The 13896-nt window shown below is 42.1% G+C and overlaps 1 protein-coding gene across 2 annotated transcripts; it reads left to right on the top strand.

Annotated features, from left to right (window-relative positions):
- Window positions 1–711: 711 nt before the first annotated feature.
- Window positions 712–6325, top strand: HTR1B (5-hydroxytryptamine receptor 1B). Of its 2 annotated transcripts, XM_019830057.2 has the most exons (2): window positions 712–3281; window positions 4850–6325. In XM_019830057.2, the coding sequence occupies exon 1, from the start codon at window positions 2048–2050 to the stop codon at window positions 3215–3217; it is 1170 nt and encodes a 389-aa protein (XP_019685616.1). In that variant the 5' UTR covers window positions 712–2047; the 3' UTR covers window positions 3218–3281; window positions 4850–6325. The 2 variants fall into 2 exon arrangements, with proteins under 2 accessions (XP_019685616.1, NP_001116344.1); NM_001122872.1 differs by lacking the exon at window positions 4850–6325 and having other exon boundaries at window positions 2048–3217.
- The last annotated feature ends 7571 nt before the right edge of the window (window positions 6326–13896 follow it).

Here is a 13896-nt window from a genome sequence, read left to right as displayed (position 1 = left end):
ACATTGCTCTTTCCTGGTGCTTTTCTGTAAACTTTCACAGACTGGTACTTGTACCATACATTTGTTTCGGTTACAGTTGGAGGGGGGAACTGAGCAGCAGGGAACTGCTGAACGTCATGGGACCTGGGAACTGGTATTGCTTGGTGCCACATTTGGCTGATACCCTGATGTATTTGTTGAGGGCAAAAAAGACACACTGGTGCTGATGGCCCCAAAACACGTTTTTTTTTTCCTTTTTCTTTCTTTCTTTCTTTCTTTCTTTCTTTCTTTCTTTCTTTCTTTCTTTTTTTTTTCTTTTGAATTTTGTTGACCTCCTTTCTCGAGGGCTGTGGGAGGGAAGGTGCTTACTGTGAACTGTTTTCCAGAGGCATTGAACTGCTGAGCGGCTGGCTGGAGAGGGAGAGAGGAATGGAAGGTTTAATTTCACAAATGGTAGGCTTCTGTTTGTGATACTTTTACATGTTTGTAGACAGTGTAGACAGCTTTCTGTCCGCCTGTTGACCCACAGTTAAAGGGAAGGGACTGAATGGAAAGCACAGACTCCTAAAACCAGATATGAAATTAATAGTGCGTATTGTACCAAGAGTTAAGTAGGACTTGAAGCCTGAAGTTTAAAATGCACTATTGGCCATTTCCTTCTAAGGCGATATTACTGGCGCCTCCTTCTAACCTGGGTGTGGTCCGAAGGGCTGGATAAAATTCCTGAGTGGAGAGGTCAGAGCCTGGGGCTGGCTCCACCTAGCACTGGCCTGCTGTGGTGTGGGTGCTTAAGTGGAAGCCCAGGAAGGGACGCAGGGAATGTGCCCGGGTTGAAGCCGTGGATCTAACTGGAGGGCCGCACTGCAAGCTTCGAAGGGGACAGAGGCAAGGACAGGACGCCCTCATCCCCATTCCTGGCCAGAACTGCGGAGTCTGGGTGTCAGGATTGGGAGAGGGGCCAGAAGATGGGTAGTGGGGAGAGAGGGCGGTAGGACCCGGAGGGAAGCTTCCTTACCCGGGGAGGGAACCAGGCGGGAGGAAAGGAGGGGCGGGGGAGAGAGAAAAGGGGAAGGTGATGGGGAGCGGGCGCCCGCACTTGCCGAGCAGCAAGAGTTGCAAGGCTAGGGCAGCCCGGACCTGGACTCTATAAAAGGAGTCCATCTGCTGTGCCGCTCACACGCTCCTCCGGGACTGGCGCACGCTGCGTTCGTCCAGCTCCCTAAGACACCTGCCCCTTACCCGCGTGCCGCGCCAGGTCCCCCAGACCCGTGCACCCAGCAGCATGGCTCCAAGCGGTGCCAGTGGGTCCGAGGTGATGGTGGCAGTGGCGGCGCGTTGCGGGCAGCCGCAGCCACAGCCCCAGCCCCCGAGTCCCCCTTCTTGCGGCCCCGTCTCCGCGGGGCAGCTAGCCGGAGTGGCCAGCGCGTGAAAAGAAGGGAGGGCAGAGCTCCGGAGCGAGGCGCGGCGCAGCGCGGCTCCCAGACTTCACCCCACCCAGCTCTGGCGGCCAAAGCAGCCGCAGGAAACTGCCCGAGTCTGGGGAGGGGGCGGGAATGCAAGACCAGGACTCCTGGCTGGCCTGCCAGCTTCGGTCTCAACAGCCAGGAAACTCTTGCGGGCCGATTCTGCAGATCAAGGAGCGCCTGGGTTAGGAGACTCAGCCCGGAGCAACTGGGGTAAGAGACCCCACCTGGCTGATGCTCCCTTCTCAAACAATACATCACCCTCCGCTACTAGACGCCTTGAGTAGGATCCGGAGTGGAGCTGGGCTTGGTGGGCCAGTCCTTAGCAACCCAGGGCTAAGACGGGGAGTGGAGAGGAGCAGGCAGAGCCGCGGCGGCAGCGCCCGGCGCACTGGAAGTGCAGAAGACGCGCTCGTCTGCCTAGGCTGCCGCACCCTTGACCTCTAGTTTCAGCTGGGAATCTGGGTGGAGGAATAATTGAGAATCCCACGGCACTGACTAGCAATCGAGAGACAAGACTGTGGTCTCCTCCGCGGTCCTTCCGCCCTTTCCCTCGTTCGCTCCATGCCCGAGAGCTGCGCTCCAGAGCCGTGTAGAGGAGAGACATGGAAGAAACCAACACTCATTGCGCCCCACCGCCGCCCGCGGGCTCCCAGACCGGGGTTTCTCAAGCCAACCTCTCCTCCGCTCCCCCCAATTGCAGCACCGAGGGCTATATTTACCAGGACTCCATCGCCCTGCCCTGGAAAGTACTCCTGATCCTGGTGCTGGCGCTCTTCACCTTGGCCACCACGCTCTCCAATGCTTTTGTGATTGCCACTGTGTACCGGACCCGGAAGCTGCACACCCCAGCCAACTACCTGATCGCATCCCTGGCGGTAACCGACCTGCTCGTATCCATCCTGGTGATGCCCATCAGCACCATGTACACGGTCACCGGCCGCTGGACGCTGGGCCAGGTGGTCTGCGACTTCTGGCTGTCGTCGGACATCACCTGTTGCACAGCTTCCATCCTGCACCTCTGTGTCATCGCCCTGGACCGCTACTGGGCCATCACGGACGCTGTGGAGTACTCCGCTAAAAGGACTCCCAAGAGGGCCGCGGTCATGATCGCGCTGGTGTGGGTCTTCTCCATCTCCATCTCGCTGCCGCCCTTCTTCTGGCGTCAAGCCAAAGCCGAGGAGGAGGTGTCGGACTGCAGGGTGAACACCGACCACATGCTCTACACAGTTTACTCCACGGTGGGCGCTTTCTACTTCCCCACCCTGCTCCTCATCGCCCTCTACGGCCGCATCTATGTGGAAGCCCGCTCCCGGATTTTGAAACAGACGCCCAACAGGACCGGCAAGCGCCTGACCCGAGCCCAGCTGATAACCGACTCCCCCGGGTCCACGTCCTCGGTCACCTCCGTTAACTCCCGGGCTCCTGATGTGCCCAGCGAATCCGGGTCCCCTGTGTACGTGAACCAAGTCAAAGTGCGAGTCTCTGACGCCCTGCTAGAGAAGAAGAAGCTCATGGCCGCTAGGGAGCGCAAAGCCACTAAGACCCTGGGGATCATTTTGGGAGCCTTTATTGTGTGTTGGCTGCCCTTCTTCATCATCTCCCTGGTGATGCCTATTTGCAAGGATGCCTGCTGGTTCCACCTGGCCATCTTTGACTTCTTCACGTGGCTGGGCTATCTCAACTCCCTTATCAACCCCATCATCTATACCATGTCCAATGAGGACTTCAAACAAGCGTTCCATAAACTGATACGCTTTAAGTGCACAGGTTGACTTGTCAGTTGCAGTGGGGTAGCCTAAGCGGCCCTTGGGGACCATGTTGTGTCTGGTTCCACAGGTAGGTCCACTCTTCTTTCACTGTTACTGGGTCAGATTGAGGCTCTGTCTTCTGGGCAAGGGCAATGGATCCTGAGAAGCCAGGACAGCCCTGAGAGAGAGAGAGAGAGAGAGAGCGAGCAAGCGAGCGAGCTCTGAGAGGAGAACTGTTCAAACTAAAGGTAGAGCTTCCCTGCGGAGGAGGAAGCTCACTTCCTCCCCTCACACCCCAGGTCCAGCACTGACCCTGCAGCAGCCAATCATAAGGGAGGGTTGTAACTTTAAAAATCAATGATGGAAGGGGGATCTTTGCCCTGCTTTGGTATCATGGATCATGCCCTCCCTCTAGAACCGGTGGTACTTGTAGTTGTCTGAATCCTGTCTGAGACAGATCTACATACAGCCTGGCAGTACTTGAACTAGAAGCCTGATACCCTTTGTTTTGGGGAGAACTTTGTGTTTCAGCTTCATTTAAGAAGAGTTACTTTGGCATCTTTCAGTCTTCACTTTCTGTTTATTTAAACTTGGTTGGAGAAACTTGTGGATTTGGTGCTTCAAACCTTATGTGTGGCTTGGATGATGCAGAGAAACCTTGAAGAGTTTAACAGCAAAATTCTGATGTTAAGATCTCTATTTTTATTATAATTGAAACTATATGGGGTGGGTGGGGATGGGAGATGGGAAGGATTAAACTGAGAACCAACACCTATGGTTGTTTGTTTTCTGCAGATCTGTAATTTTTTTAATTCCTATTTAGTGATTGTCAAACCACACTAACAACTCAAACAAAGCATTACGTGTGCTAGTGCCAAAGTCTGCAGATTGCTTTATTTTCCTCCTAATTTTATGTACTTGTCATTTTACACATTTAAATCCTCATAAATGAAGAATACAATGGGTGATTCAGCCCAAGCTGCTGCTATATTTCTTATTAATGCAGTCGATTAAACTGATGGCTATTAGATATATACTGCTCCTTAACAAGAAAGGTATGTTTATTCCTTAACCAATCCAGTGAGATGTGAAGGAGACTGATAAAATAAAAATGGTTCTTCTACAATTAAGGAATGGGGGGGGCAATGGGAGGATGTATATTTTGACTTGTAAAAAATCTTAAATGCATGAGACTTTTTTCTGATAGTCATTTACATTCTCCTTCCCATCTGTAATTCCTTTGTGTGCCCATATATAAAGTAAGAGAACCACCTCCTTTTTCCAAAAATCTTCAAAATACAGTAAGAAAGAACCCAAAATCTATGTTAAAGGAAAAAAAAAAAAGCCAGAAACTTGTTTTCCCTTGTTACTGAAGTTTGGTTGGGAACAAAGATTACTAGAAAATGACATGCAAGGACTTTAGAAAAGCTTAGAGATGTTAACATGGAGCCTGTTTTTTCCTATAACTCATGGAACCAAACCTCAGATTTACTAGGCAATCAGGAAAATGACAAGCTTTTGAACCTTGGGAATTTGTCACCGACCTGATACCTCAATGAATATATTATCAGTAATACTTTATATTTATATGTCTTTTCAAATTTCAATAATGCTTAGTTGTGATACCAAATTCACTCTGAGGCCTCTCCAACACAGGGCAAGATTACACAACAAAAGATGAAAAATGCATTATCTAAATAAAAAGGAGTAGCCCTGAAGGATCATCTGCACAGAAAACAAAATATGTATGTGGAGCATTTTGTATGCCAAAGAAGATTTACACTCCATTCTTCAGAGAGCTTTCTGCAGTGTGATACCTTTTGTCTGCAGAAGCAAGTTGTCTTTGTAAAATGGATTCCTTCCCTGCTTGAAGCTCCCCAGTCCAGACTCTCAGACAATAGATGTATTGAGCTGAAGTACACTGTTTTCCTACTGTGCAGATCTTCACTCTGGGGTAATGACTCTTGAAAATACACTATTCAAAAGTTCACACATAAACTAAGTAAAAAGGGGAATTTTGATCAACATTTACACCTGCCGTTGGAGTAAAATAAAATTTGAGGCATTGGATAATCCCTATGTTTCTGTTATATCCCCCAGGTTTTTGTTTGTTTGTTTTGTGACATTTCTCCTATGGAGAAATCTAGCTTACTATTGATTGGAATGTGCATACAGCACAGTATTTGTGTTTATGTTATTAATATGTTTGTCTTTTGTCTATGCAGCTGTGTTTTCTTTGGGCCTAAGAAACAATTAAGCCAACTTCTAGGAGCCTGAGGGGGAAAATTAATTGAAATAAATAAATAAATTGAAACTTGCAAATGAGTTCTTTCTAGGGAACCTACAATGATTGTGTCCTCATATTAACAAAACATGGTCAATTTAGTCACATGGACTGTTTGCCATTTGTAGATTACCCACTTACAGTTTTGCTTCATTATTTGGCTGAATTGACTGAATTTGGGGCATATTGTGTGCAGTAGAAGCTTGCAAACCCTTGTAGTTATACGAGATCTAGACTCATCATCCAGCATCGCATATGATAATGCAAAGTGTATCATTCATCCCAGGGATATGTAGTTAACGACTGTTACACTCCTTCTCTGTTACTGCTGCCTATAGCATTGTTTGTTCATCAACTAGACATATGGATTTTTTGCAGAACATAAAATGGGAGATGGAAATGTTCAACTTGTATAGAAATGAAAATACGTCTTCATTGGCTGTGGTAACAAATAACATTTGCCATATTGTTTAATTGCACAAAGATTCACACAAATATATGAATGTATACTCATTCAAAAATACCAATGTTGTCTTGTGTTTCTAGCAATTTTAGAGTTTCCTTTAAAAAAAATGGACACGGTACCCATGAATAATGGTTATTGAGTTCAACAAATTTCCTACAGAACAATATTCTTCACTTTTCCTATTATCTTAGTTTTATCTTCTTTAACCAGGAAACCCTGTGAGGACTATAATTCATGCAAGCAGTAAAATCTCAGATTATGTGTATTTGATGGAGTTGCTGTAACTAAAAATTGCCTTTGGTATTCCACCTTTCAACAAATGTGTAATTGGAAATGAAATTTCAGAGAATAATGAAATAAAGTCCTTTTCGTGCTCAAAAAAGGAATGGGTAGTGATTCTATTCTTTTGGAAGGATTAGTTCATTGGATTCTGGGGGACATTGAGGACTTTGAACCTTCAAGAGAGAATAATTGATGATAAATGATACTGTGGCGGACTGGCAAGTACAGCCACAATTTGGGGGATTTCGTTTGTAGAAGAATTTAAAAAGAATTAGGCAGATTGTGCTCTCACATTCTGCAAAAGAGGGTAAGTCAGATGCACTATCACTAGAATTTTCCAGATCTGTACTTTTAGGGGGAATGTTGTGTCTAGGTAGGTAGTGAGATGCCAAAGTACTGCATGGTGCTTGAAATGCAGGGGTATAAGCAAACTTGGGGAAACGTAAGAGGTGGAGACTGAATTATATGAACACCAGAGAAGTAGACAGAAAAACAGCTTTTGGAATCAGAAAGTCCTAGGTTTGAATTGCAAATAGAGCATAGGATAGCTTTGTGGCTCTCCTCAAATGCAGCCTGCTTGCAATTGGTTGCAGGAACCTATGCATGTAAGGCACCTATCAAAATACCTGACACTTCTTTGGCTTCTCAGAACATGTACTTCCTCTTTAGCCATTATTTTCTTGCCTCCTGTAGCACCTGTAGCATAGAACAACTGAGAGCTCTTTGAGAAAGATTGAACTGGGGAGGATGAAGCTAGCCTGAATGGAAGAAACCTGGCTACACTGGAAATGACTGAGGTTAAGAGTCTTTCACACTTACCCACTTAGGCTGGTGAAAAATAACCCCAAGGGCTAAAGGACACATGAAAGATGGTTTGCAGTGGCTTTAATGGCCAAAAGGAAATTGCCAACTATTTCACTTCCTATAGCATCCTCTTATTCACTTTTAAACTCTTCTTCCTTTTCTTTGTCTAGCGATTTCCCCAGAGTCCAAAGACCCTCACCACATCTACATCTTTTCTCAGTGTTTCATTTTCCACTTTTCTGCTTTTTTCTTACCCACGAAAAGCCATGATAACCAGTGATAACGTGTTGATCTAATGTTCTTATTTTAGCTCCAGAGGGCTGATTAGGCAGCCCAGCGTTTTTATATATATAAAAAATTGTTGATTCAAATTAATGTGTAATTAGTGGAGGCAAAAGCTTTTAACTGAGGCATTCACTGCAATTTTCAGAAGGAAAGAGGTTGGCAGGGTAAGTGGGTGGGAAGTGAACCTTCTGTGCCCTTCATCAAGGTCCATCCTTGAGCAGTCCACCAGGGGGCAGAGTGCCGCTGAGTTGTTTCCAGGATTCAGGTGCTCACCATACACAATCTCTAACTTCTTCTTGGACACTGCAAATGGTATTGACTTCTCTAGGCCCATAGAAATGAAGATCCATGAAGCAACAGAGAGGGGGCTTATCATTTATTTAAAATAGATTTTTGGGAACTTCAAATTCAGGCAGAGGATCCCTAAAACAAACCTAAAATTTTTCTTCATATATGCAAAGTCAGTTATTTTCTTCTTCACCTCTAGTCCTGGGAAATGCTAAAATCTTAGTAGTTAAGACATTATGGCCATTGATGAACATGGCAATGGGTGAGTTCAGAGGTTAGAAGACAAAGAATTTATATTCAAATTAAAGAGAGCTAATTCTTAGGTGTGTCTTTCACCACTACGGTTTTTCTCACCACTGTGTTTTTCTTTTCAAAATTTATTGGTTTGAGGTTGATATATCCATAGTTCAGAGGTAGAACATTTGTCATTTATCATTTAAAGAGAGGGTTGTTTTTTGGCACAGAAGTTAAGGTGTACTTGTATGTCAGTTTTTCCCAGAGGACAGACTTTAAAGTCTGTGTAATTTTGGCATTTACTTTAAAAAGAGGCATAGATAAATGTGACTATCATCTTATGTATCACAAACATAAATTTCTGTGTCAGAGAAAGGATCATATAAAATGAGAAAACAGGTTACATTTTTGCCATTCCCCCTTCACTGTTGCTCCCAGCATTTTCATTATCCCCAGTGGGGAGTTTCCTATGCGCCATTTCACACATCTGTCAGCTAAATCTGACTTTCAAAGTCAACATCCACATTTTAGGATTATACTAGTGTTTTCAGTATTCCCTGAGAGAGAGCCAGTTCCTGGAGTTGAGTCAGCTGACACAGGCAAAGACTTCACACTATTCCCGGTGTAGTCTGTAAAAGAAAATGCCCATTTCTTTTGACTTATTAGTATATATTTCAAAAGATAAGAAAAAGCCTTTCCAAAACTACCACTGCATATCTATGTAACAAAAATGTCTTTATAATATTTCCTGTATCTACAGTGAACAGATGGTGATATAGGGATCCATTTATGGTAAATGCTTAAATGAATCTACACACAGCTTGCTTCAATGATGCATGAAGGCATGACTCATATCCTCCCAGACTCTGTGGGAACATTCCACACATTGGCCTCTGATTGGTCATTCCATATTAGAGTAACTAGATTTCAGGATATCTCTTGCTCACAAGTGTGGTGATGGGACTGCAGTGATGGAAGAGTCCACAAAGGGTAGGTTACTTGGTGTGGGAGTTGTGCCCAGGGCACTTTTGCATACACATCTGGTTGTCTCTTCTAAGTTTATCTGCTAATCTGGTTTGTGATCATGTGTAGACTTGCAATGCTGACATCATTCATCAATCTACCCTTATTTCATTGAATTGTCTCAATAGGTTCAGCATTAGGCTGATGTGATTTTGGGGGAAACACTGTTTTGGCTCTTTATCTCGCCATCCCAGTATTGCCTGCCTGTAAGGTCCTTGAGTGCATTCTCTTTTCCCCTGCCCCTCAGAGTCTTTCCTACAGAGTGTAGCATGTTGGGCTAATCACACAGTGGGAAGTTTGCCATGAGGTTACTGGCATGAAGGCCCCTAGCATGTTGGTAGGTTTAAAATGCAATAGCAAGTCTTTGAAGTCAGAAAGACCTGAGTTTAAATCCATGTTTTGCAACCATGAACAAGTTCCTCTGTAAAGGTAATAATACATACCTTTATGTTTGCAGGGAAAAATTAAATGGAATAATGCAATTGTTTTCAACCTTGGCTTTACATTGGATTCATCAATGGACCTTTAAAAAAATCTTTGCTCAGACTCTACCTCAGACTAATTAAATTATATTACTTGGAGTAGGGTCTGAAATTCTTATTTTAAAAATTCTGTTTAGGTAATCACAATGTTTGGTTATGCTGTGATCCACTAGGAATATGTATATAAAGCTTTTGGAGCAATACTTGGCACACAGAGTACCTGTGGGTGTGAAAGGGGCCCCTGAATGAAATGGCAAGTCAAGTGGATTTGGTTTTCCGCAGTGGTACTTCTCAAAATTTAATGAACATATGAATCACCTGGGGAGTTGTTTAAACGGCAGATTGTGATTCAATATGTCTAGGTTGGGGCCTGAGATTCTGCATTCCTGCAGACTCTCAGGAGATGCTGATGATGCTGTTCCATAGACCACTCTTTGAATAATAAGGATCTATAGGAAAACATAGCTTAGTTGTAAAGCATCAGTCATTTCCTATGAATATATACATATATATTGAATATATACATATGCATACATATATATGTATATGAATATATACATATCAACCAAAACAAAAGCAACACAAAACTTCCAGAGGAAAAAAATATGCTTTTTACTGTGCAATAGGTTGTGTTTTCCTGACTTGTTTACATAATATTCCTGTCTCAGGTACAGCAGCTGTTAAATGTTTCCCTGTACATGCTTTCTCCCAGATGCCATAAATCCTTTCAGTCTACCCTAAAACAGACAGTTTACTTCTTCTGGATTCAGTCTTTTGTTTTTATATCATTTCCAAATAAGGGCTTTGTATTTCATAAAAAAGAAAAAAAAAGAATTAATTAAAAATACAAAAGAAATGATCAAACAACAAATAAAACAAAGAAAAAACAATTATCGACGTAAGGTAAATGGCACAATTTCCATGGTAATCCTTTGTATTATACACATACACACACACATTTACATAATATATAGGTTTTATTTTTTGTAAACATAGTAACTAATCAAAGGTGAAAGAGGTGGGCTTTCTATCTGTTGGACTTTATTCTTATTGTAGTCTAGAAACTTAATACCCTAGAGCAGCCTTTTGATTTCAGGGAAAGCCCCTCCCCACTTTGTAGTCCCCAGATATTTCGTAAGGTTTGTTTTTTCTTCTTCAGTGAAAGTAACTTAAATTATTTATGAAAGATATTTATAATTTCTTGGCACCAGCCCATAAAGATGGAGAAATTAAGTTTCCTAAGCCTGGGTTGGAAATAAGAATCAAAAGCTCCTACTTCTGAAAGGATCCTGCCCTTTAGTTTTTGATGAGTTTTTACTTAAGTTAAATGAATGTGTGTATCAGTGTCCAAGTAGGTTTTTGTTCTACATGACAAAACATAGTTCAAAGTCTTTTATCTCCTCTATGTAAAATCATGATGCTTAGAGTTGGAGTCCAGCAAAGACGCATTGCTGGGAATTTGCTTCATTTTATTTATTTATTTGTGTTTCTTTGTTGTTGTTTACTTTTAAGGTTTATTTATTTTGAGAGAGAAAGTATGCCTCTGGGGGAGGGGAAGGACCAGAGAGAGAGGGAGAGAATCGGAAGCAGGCTCTAGACTATGAGTGTGGAGCACAACACGCGGCGGGGGACTCTCCATCCCTTCCACAAACATGAGATCATGTTTTAGCTGAACTAAAATAAAGAGTTGGATGCTTAACTGACTGAGCCACCCAGATGCCCCAAGAATCTGCTTCATTCGAAAAGGGGCAAAGGTTGGGGAGGGAATTAGCATTACTGAGCTCTTGATGCCATATGCTTTAAATTACCACCCTCCCCTATTAGTCCTCATAATGCTATCACAAAGTAGATATTATTGCTTTTTTATTATTATGCTATCATCATCATTGACATCATCATAAACAAAGTATTACAACAATTTCATTCAGTTTTATGGTTTAGAGAATTATGGCAACAGCCCCAGGTGAATAATTTGTATTCAGACTTGGAAGAGAAACTGTATCATTAGGTCCATTTCACTTAATCTTTGAGTACTGTTTCCTAAATGTTAATCTGAAGCATTAAATTATAATCAAACTTTAGAGGTTTTTTTGTTTGTTTGTTTGTTTTTTGGCATGTGCAATGTTGTATCAAGGGAACCCAGCTTTCCTTCTGATCTGCTCCCAAATTCCTGTCCCTCCCTGCCTGACTACAATCTTGACCAACCAGGGTACATACGATGCCCACTGGTCTCTTCTGAGGGAATTGATATGTATAAAAATGAACATTTAAGCTGCTGGATATGGAAGTATTAAATATAGATGCTTCTGCTCTGATGAGTAATGCGTGACATGAGGTATTTCCCGTTTATGGAAAGTTACCGAGAGATACGTGTGTCAAAAACTTGGGACTTAGGACATTATGCCTATTTTTACATGGAGTCAAATTTCTGAGTGGAAAGTAAATTCAGGAAAGTAGCAGGATGTTTTCAAATATTAGGTTTGTCCTAGCACTGTATGGATAAAACTTCTAAATTAATGCTTATTTTTTCTGTTTTACAATTATGCGTTGTATTAGCCCCGCCCCTGTTTGCCAAGGGCTTTACATTATTTTCCTCTCCCCTTTTATCCCTGTAAAGATCCTAAAACACTGCCACAAACAAACAAACAAACAAACAAACAAACAAACAAAAAAGCAATAAATCCTAAAGGCAGAAACTTATCCGTGTACACAAAACGGACTTAAAACCAAAACATTTAGATGATCTATAAAGATTTGCTTTCATTAACAAGCAAACATTATAATAGTGAGTGTGAAAAGCTGTGAAATTTCCTGTTATGGATGAAAAAGTAAATAAGTTGGAGAAAATTCTGCTCAAAATAATTTTTGCCCTGTGTTTGACTATTATCAACCATTTTTAGTTGAAACAAAGGATACATGCCCCAGAAACTTTTGTAAACTTGGCATTAGAATTAGAATCCAGACCAAGGCTGACTTTGGTACAAATTCCAGATTTGCCACTTGCCAGTTGTGTGACCTTCACCTAACTGAGCATCTTGTTTTTCATCTATATTCATGTGAGGAAAAGAGTGTCTCATTCCCAGGCTCTGAGGATTACACAAGCTACTCGTGCCAGTGCTTAGTTCAGAAAGCTCTTCAACACCATAGGTGTTTACCAGATGCTGGTTTCCTTCAGCTTACACAAAATGAGCCAGGTGTGTAGCCAAATATTTTAAAATTTTGAGTCAGCAAAATGGTTTAAAATCCTATTTTTTCTTCTTTCTTTTCTTCCTTTTTCTTTGTTTAGAACAAACTACAGTAAAACCTTGGTTTGCGAGCATAATTCGTTGGGTAAACATGCTTGTAATCCAAAGCACTCGTATATCAAAGCGAATTTCAAGAACTACTGGCTCAGCTGTGATCATGTGATGTTCAGTGACTTTTACTACTTGTATTGCAAGACATCACTCGTTTATCAAGTTAAAATTTATTGCAAGTGTTTGCTCATCTGGCAGAACACTTGCAGACCAAGTTACTCGAAGTCCAAGGTTTTACTGTATTTAATCTGTGTAAATGTCAGTTTTCTTATCTCTAAAATGGGGCTGATATGATCTATCTTAAAAATTCTTTAAGACGAGTACCTTATGTAAGTGTAGACACCTGAGACAGTTCTCGGAGGAATGCAATTGCTCAGTAGAACTTAGTTTTCCTCTCTTTCAACTTCTTTCCCATCTTTAGGAACTAAGGTCTGATATAGTATGCTACGAGTCAGTGTTGGCAAAATCTCATTTATCGTTGAAAGTGAGATCCGTACAAATTTGTAGTTTAGAAACAGTTTTATTGATACTATCTGGAAATTACTTATATGCTGTGATTCAGGAGATGCTAAAAAATAACCGTTTCCTGTATGATTCCAATTCATGTCTTTGAACTATTTTAAAATACAAATACTTCTTGAAGTTTTAGCACATTCCAGTAGCCATCACCGATTTATACCTTAATGTGAATTAGTCTGCAGGTGCTAAAGATTATTCAAGTCCAGAACATTAAAATAATGTGAATTTTGAATATTAGGTGATAAGAAGGAATAATTTTGAGCTGCAACATATTTTTAGACAGGCAAAGGTGAGTAGCTTGTCACGAATAACCATGTGAAGGCCCTGGGTGGGGGGGAAGAGTGAAATTTAAGGGATTATTGAAAACAAAACTGAGCCCCTTTATAGTTTACTTAGATAACAGCATGCTTGCATTTTATACTGTTTCTGTAAGATTTTTTTATTTTTTTAGATACCCTGAACATTCAAGTTTGCAGTGAGAAAACTTAATTCGGGATGGTAAGTATGTCACTATACTCAGCTGGAAAATAGAACAGAGCACATATAAACTATCCTGCTGTGCTTTTTAATGATCACCATGGCTTTTTCCATGTCAAAGGTGGCTGGCCAGTGTGTACTTCTAAGAGGGAAGATTCTGGCTCATGTGTGGCAATCTGCTTTCCTGGCCTTATTTAGATGCAGTCCCAAGTACCATAAATGTATACTGAGAAGTTATTTGTCCACAGTAACCCAAACCACTG

The sequence above is a fragment of the Felis catus genome, chromosome B2 (assembly GCF_018350175.1).
Source record: "Felis catus isolate Fca126 chromosome B2, F.catus_Fca126_mat1.0, whole genome shotgun sequence".
NCBI classification, from domain to species: domain Eukaryota; kingdom Metazoa; phylum Chordata; class Mammalia; order Carnivora; family Felidae; genus Felis; species Felis catus.
Note: the sequence above shows the minus strand (reverse complement) of the source record. Positions and strands in the feature narration are given on the sequence as shown.

Bases quoted from the DNA above. Each gene is read 5' to 3' on its own strand.
- HTR1B (XM_019830057.2), top strand. From the start codon at position 2,048: ATGGAAGAAACCAACACTCATTGCGCCCCACCGCCGCCCGCGGGCTCC.